General features: G+C 37.0%; 1 protein-coding gene across 1 annotated transcript; it reads left to right on the forward strand.

Moving 5' to 3' along the window:
- Positions 1–329: 329 nt before the first annotated feature.
- Positions 330–4,549, forward strand: LOC148872185 (wall-associated receptor kinase 5-like). The gene is made up of 3 exons (XM_088967728.1): positions 330–1,396; positions 1,502–1,678; positions 3,343–4,549. The coding sequence occupies exons 1-3, from the start codon at positions 445–447 to the stop codon at positions 4,437–4,439; spliced, it is 2,226 nt and encodes a 741-aa protein (XP_088823854.1). The 5' UTR covers positions 330–444; the 3' UTR covers positions 4,440–4,549.
- The last annotated feature ends 1,790 nt before the right edge of the window (positions 4,550–6,339 follow it).

The raw sequence follows: 6,339 nt of genomic DNA on the forward strand, positions 1-6,339 counted from the left end.
GAAAAGTATGGTGAGTCTTAGACAATTTCCAAAAAATTTAAGGTCGCTGGTGCCAGTGAGTCAGGTTTAGTGTTAGATAATTTCTCAAAAATTTAAGGATGCCGGTGCCCAGTGGGTCAGGTTACGTGTTAGATGCATTAATCCAATCTTATTGGGTTTCGGGTCGTTTCTTGGTTGAGGCAAACCGATTAATTGAATTCTTTGTATTTATAGTCTTAATTGACTATAAGTTTGGTAATTGTGGGGGGTGGTCTGATTACTTATTTCGTCCTATTTTGGATCATAGACTTCTCGACAAATTGTATTAATTAATCTGTGTCATTAGGAAATGACTTTCGCTGAAAATGCAGTGAATGCTTCCTAAATGTTGGAGCTTATAAACATATACAAACGAAAGAGGGAGGGGAAAATATACATCTCTCCGTCAAGTGTAGAAACTTGACAATGGCTGTAGCTCGGGTTATGCTGCTGTTTCATCAGCTCCTACTCCTGTTGTTACTGTTATTGTGGAATCTCTGCATAGTAACTGCGATCTCATCACCAATCATGGCGAAGCCAGGCTGCCCAGACAGATGTGGGAACATCACCGTTCCCTACCCGTTCGGCCTTGGAGACGACCCAAGCTGTTACAGAGACGATGGTTTCTGGCTGATATGCAATCACACTTTCAGCCCTCCCAAATTGTTTGCTGCAGACATTCAAATTATGGAAGAGAAAGAAAAGAACAGTTCCATCAACAATACTACATTGGTGGAAGTCAAAGAAATATCATTAGAAGAAGGCCAATTGCATGTCTACTCCTTCATGGACTATGTTTGCTACAACAAGGATTCGTGGGTTAGTGCTGACACGTCCAGAATCTTCATGAATATGTCTCAAACGCCCTTCACTTACTCCGACACTCGCAACATATTCACGGCTATCGGTTGCAACATTCTAGCCTACAGTACCTACGATAATGGGAATAAAACCGGTTGGCATGGAAGACTTCAATACGGGTGTTACTTGTACTGCAGCGGCATGGGCCGTTACTGCCAGACCACCGTCGCCAAGGGACTAAAGGTTCTTCAAATGAATTTGCAGGTCCTAGATAACTCATCATGGGGTATTAATCCATGCAAATACTCTTTCATCGCTGAGAAAGAGTGGTACAACTTCTCCAAAAACGATCTCTCGGGCTTTGATTTCTACAAGAGAAACAGAGGAATGGTTCCAACAATACTCGACTGGTCAATAGAGAAAGAAAAGTCATGTGAAAATGTTACGACGAGAAACGAAACTACTTATGCATGTGGCAACAACAGCAACTGTTACAAGTCACCCAACAATTGGGGATATCTCTGCAAATGTTTGGAAGGCTACCATGGCAACCCTTATCTCGAAGATGGATGTCATGGTATGTATATTACCTTCCTCTTCGCCAAAGACTACTGTTTCTATGTATCTGGTTGTCTTTGTTTAATTCAGTTCCAATTTAACTTCTGTTATAAATTGCTTGCAGACATAGATGAATGCGCGGATCCAAATATGAATGACTGTTCATCAGCAGGGATTTGCACAAATACGCCTGGGAGTCACCATTGCTCTTGTCCAACTGGCACGGACGGGGACGGATTAAAAACTGGTCGCGGGTGCATCCCTTCACAGACAAAACTTCGGGCGATTCAAGCGTCCATAGGTAATTTAAAATCTATACAAGTATTATCTTCAGTTACTCGGGAATCGCCATATGGCCCAGCTCCACCAGTCCCCCAACCCAAGTAGTTAGCTCCATTAATTATTATTTGTCAAATCTCAACTCAACTACATTATTATGTCCACATGCTATTTTTTAGGCCAAAATATGGGATTGTCCGTACTTTTAACAGAAAAAAAAAGGGAAATTTCCCTATCAATGCTCTATATTTTAGTTCGAATGACAATTTCGTAATCAAACCTTAAAATACTATAATTTAATACTCAAACTTTTAAAATGTGACAATCTAGTACCTGTGGTTAATCAGTTTATGAATCAGTTTATGAATCAACAGTTAAGTGACATTTGAAAAGTAAAAAATGTCCTTGAATATCATCTAATTCTCTTTAACAACCATCCAATAGTTAACAAAAGAATGAACAATCCCAAATCCTAGTCTCTTTTGTTCAAAAAAAGTTGGTGATTGTTTAGAAGAATCTAGAATTTGGGATTGTTTATTTTATTGTCAATATTTGGATGGTTGATAAAGAGAATAAGATGACATTTAAAGGGCATTTTTGATTTTTCAAATGTCACTTAATGACTGATTAATGGACTGGTTAACAGTAGGTATTGGATTGCCATATTTTAAAAATTTGGGTACTTGATTGTCACATCTTAAAAGTTTGAATACTGAATTGTTGCATTTTAAAGTCCCGGAACCAAATTATCACCAAGGTACTGATTGTAAATTTTTCCAAAAATAAATTCAGAAGAAGACGAAGGATGGAGGGAGATTGCGAGTGAAAAGGGGAAACAAACCGTAAACAATAGTGGAACCAATTGTGGCAACCATGGAGGATGGAAAAAATCTAGGAGTTCTGCCAATTATCATCACCCCTCCTCTTTTATCTATACCTGTTGATGTAGAACCTCCTTAAACCGTTGGTTTTTAGCCGTCACGACTTGCCTTCACTATGGCTTGGAGGATGAAGCCCGGATCTCCTGCTTATAAAATCTTGGCAAACACAGCATCCAACCGCACATCAGGATTCATGAATATCTCCCATAATGTGTGTAAAATTTACAGGAGATATTCCCAATGTGTGAGTGAATGCTTGAGCTTTCAGAGTGTGTACAGAGTATTTGTTAGGAGAACCCGTGGCTGGAAGATGGATCCAATAGAGAGCTCAAATAATCTATGACTAGGTTGGAAACGCCAATGATAAATTAGAACTAGATTGTCACAAAAAAAAAAAAAAAAAATCAAAGTATACCACTAGAACTCCTTTTGTTTGCAATACATTTTTATTTGCTCTAGTACAAATACATGGGAATATAAATCATATTGTAAATTCTGGTTTGTTTTGCTTCATGTTTTATTTTACTTTATTTGCATTGCAAACAAACAGAATAAATCAAGTTTTAAAGTGAAAATAAATCAGAATTTGTAATTCATTTGCTCTAATATTCTTGAACCAGTAGGAAATGCTCTAGATATTTGTAATCCATTTCTTAGGAGGTGTTTTTTAGATAAATGTTTATCTGATAAACACTACTTTAAAAATTTTTTGCTTCTCCTATTTGGTTGGATGTTTTATGAGTGTTTCAAGTAACACCCCATAAAATTTCTTTCTCATTTTATAATTTTTCTCATTTTCATGCAGGTATTGCCTTTGGCATCCTATTTGTGCTATTTGTCAATTTGCTATATTGGGGAATTAAGAATAGAAAGCAAAACATACGTAGAGAAAAATTCTTTCAACAAAATGGAGGGCTTCTGCTAAGGCAACAACTTTCTTCATATGATGCAAGTGTGGAAGTTGCAAAGATATTTGCAGAAGAAGAGCTCAAAAGGGCAACTAACAATTATGATGAGAGTCGAATCCTAGGTCGAGGTGGCTATGGTACAGTATACAAAGGAATTTTACCTAATAATAAGATAGTTGCCATTAAGAGGTCCAAAATAGTTGATGAAAGTCAAGTTGAACAATTCATCAATGAGGTGGTTATTTTATCTCAAATTAACCATAAAAATGTGGTGAAACTTTTAGGTTGTTGCTTAGAATCTGAAGTTCCATTATTAGTTTATGAATTCATTACTAATGGGACATTGTCCCACCATATTCATGATGAGGGACACCAATCTTCAATTTCATGGGACAACCGTCTAAGGATAGCCACAGAAACTGCATCTGCGCTTGCATATATGCATTCTACAGCCTCTCCTCCAATCTTTCATAGAGATGTTAAACCTTCCAATATTCTTTTGGATGATAATTATATGGCAAAGGTATCGGACTTTGGTGCTTCAAGATTAGTTCCATTAGACCAAACTCAACTTACAACATTAGTACAGGGCACAATGGGGTACTTAGACCCAGAGTATTTTCAAACAAGTCGATTGACAGAAAAGAGTGATGTTTATAGTTTTGGCATTGTTCTTGCAGAACTATTAACTGGTAGAAAAGCACTTGAATTCAATAGACCTGAGAAAGAAAAAAATTTGGCTCTTTATTTCATTACTTCAATGGCAGAAGACAATGTGATGGATATTTTGGAGGAAAGAGTAGTTTATGAAGCCACCATGGATCAACTCCGTGAAATCACTAAACTTGCAAAGAGATGTCTTAATATGACGGGAGAAGAAAGGCCCACAATGAAGGAAGTAGCGACAGAGCTGGATGGATTGCACAGGTCCAACAAGCATCCATGGGATGAACCTCATGAAGTAGAATGCTTGCTTGTTGATCCATCAAATTAATGAAACTGCAATACTACTACTGATTATGATAACTTGGGAGATCAAGTTGTAATATCATTAAATAGAAATAGTGGCGGCAATGACTAATTTTATAAAGAATCTTTGCTCTATTGGTTTCTTCTTGTTAATTATATATATGATTTCTAATATTTTAGATGTGAAACTCTTACATTGATAGAAAGAAGAATAGGAACTTTTTAATATAATAGCTAACTGCTGGTCATTAGCTACTGCATGAATTAATTTATGCAATAACATAATTGCATAAATTGAGTGTATGCAACTCTGTTTTCTATAATGAATTGTAGTAAACAAGTCTATGAAACTCTGAAAAAAATAGGGAAAGGGGAAGATAAGGAAACCTTTACAAATCTTGTATAGTTTTGCTTACCTTTCCCTACCTTTTCCTTTAAGTAGTCAAGATAAATTTCAAAAACATATTAAAAGTAAACATATCAAATACATCTTTTTAATAACCCTAAACTATATTTCTGGTGAAGGGAGGCTACACTAAAATCTTGCTAACCATTATCAAAGGGAACCATAATACCAATCTCTCAGCCTTTCCTTCTCACAGCACCCCCACCAAAGAAAGAAAGTATAGTCCTAGGCACAGGCTGAAATATCGACAAGAATGAGAGTTTTAACATTTATACTCAACTCAGAGAAAGATGTAAAATGAGTCATATTACCTCTCGCCATGCCAATATTAGATAAAGCATCAACTAGCCTATTGGCTTCTCTATAGCCATGCACCATAGCAATAATTAAATTATCAAGCAGGCCCGTCTCGAGTCAGGCTTGATCTGTCTAATCCAGGACCAGCCTGTACTGAAATTAGACATATTTGAGTTGGGCTTAGGGTTGGGCCAGACTTGTGATTGGTTGGTCAGACTTAAGCATGTCCACTGGGCCTAATAGATAAAGTTGCGCCAACTTATTGAGCATGATCACTCGGTATTCCACCAAAAGTGGGACATGGCATTCCACCAACTTATTGAGCATGCTCACTAATAATGTGGATTGCATGGAGATTGCGGAACCAATCTCCATGCAAATGGTGCTCCAATGGAAGGAACCATTTCCAACTCAGATGTCTTGGCTCTTATTTTGTTAGGCTGCATTTGGCATTTCTTATTTTGAAGACGTATCTCCTTTTTGTGTTAAAAATTCAATGTTCATAGGGGTAGAGAAAAGTCCTTAAAATAAAGAAAGCCAAATGTAGCTTTAATCTCTTAAAGAGAGACCATGGGCTTGACGTGAAGAACATATTACCAAATGTAGACTTGTGAGCAGAAATGGATTGAAGCCCAAAGACAATATTAAAAGAGAGTCCGTTCAAATAGACTATGGCACCCAGAATCTTTATTTCTTCAATAAGGGCTGAGGTAGTTGGCCAAAATCATCTCTCAAGTCGACCTGGGATCTCCTACCCACACCTACATCTGTACATTGGGAACATCTTCCATATCTACATGTTACAATTCATGGGGAGATGTTCCTAATGTACAGTTGTAATGCCTTATGGGTAGGTGTGGATAGGAGATCTGGATTGTTCAAAGTCAGCCATGATAATTATATCTTGAAACTAGGTATCAAGGGAAGGGAGCACCTTGTAGTTCGATATTTAAGATCACTCCTAGTATTGGACAAGGTATTTTCTTCATTTCAGAAATGAAGAGTTATTTGACAAAATCATCTTATGTTTTGTGTTTCTTAATAGTTTCAGTTTTATGTGGTTAAAGATATTGTCTTTTGTAAGAGGATTGTAGTTAGGGTGGAACCAAAGCATTAATGTGCAAAAGTCAGGTGACTATTTTACTATACAGGAGGCTTACTTTCCACAATTTTTATAGTGACGCACCTCTATTTGTGCTGAATTTAATCCTTTCCTGGCCTT

This window comes from Nelumbo lutea, chromosome 2 (genome assembly GCF_056320005.1).
Source record: "Nelumbo lutea isolate HS-2025 chromosome 2, American lotus-T2T, whole genome shotgun sequence".
Taxonomy (NCBI): domain Eukaryota; kingdom Viridiplantae; phylum Streptophyta; class Magnoliopsida; order Proteales; family Nelumbonaceae; genus Nelumbo; species Nelumbo lutea.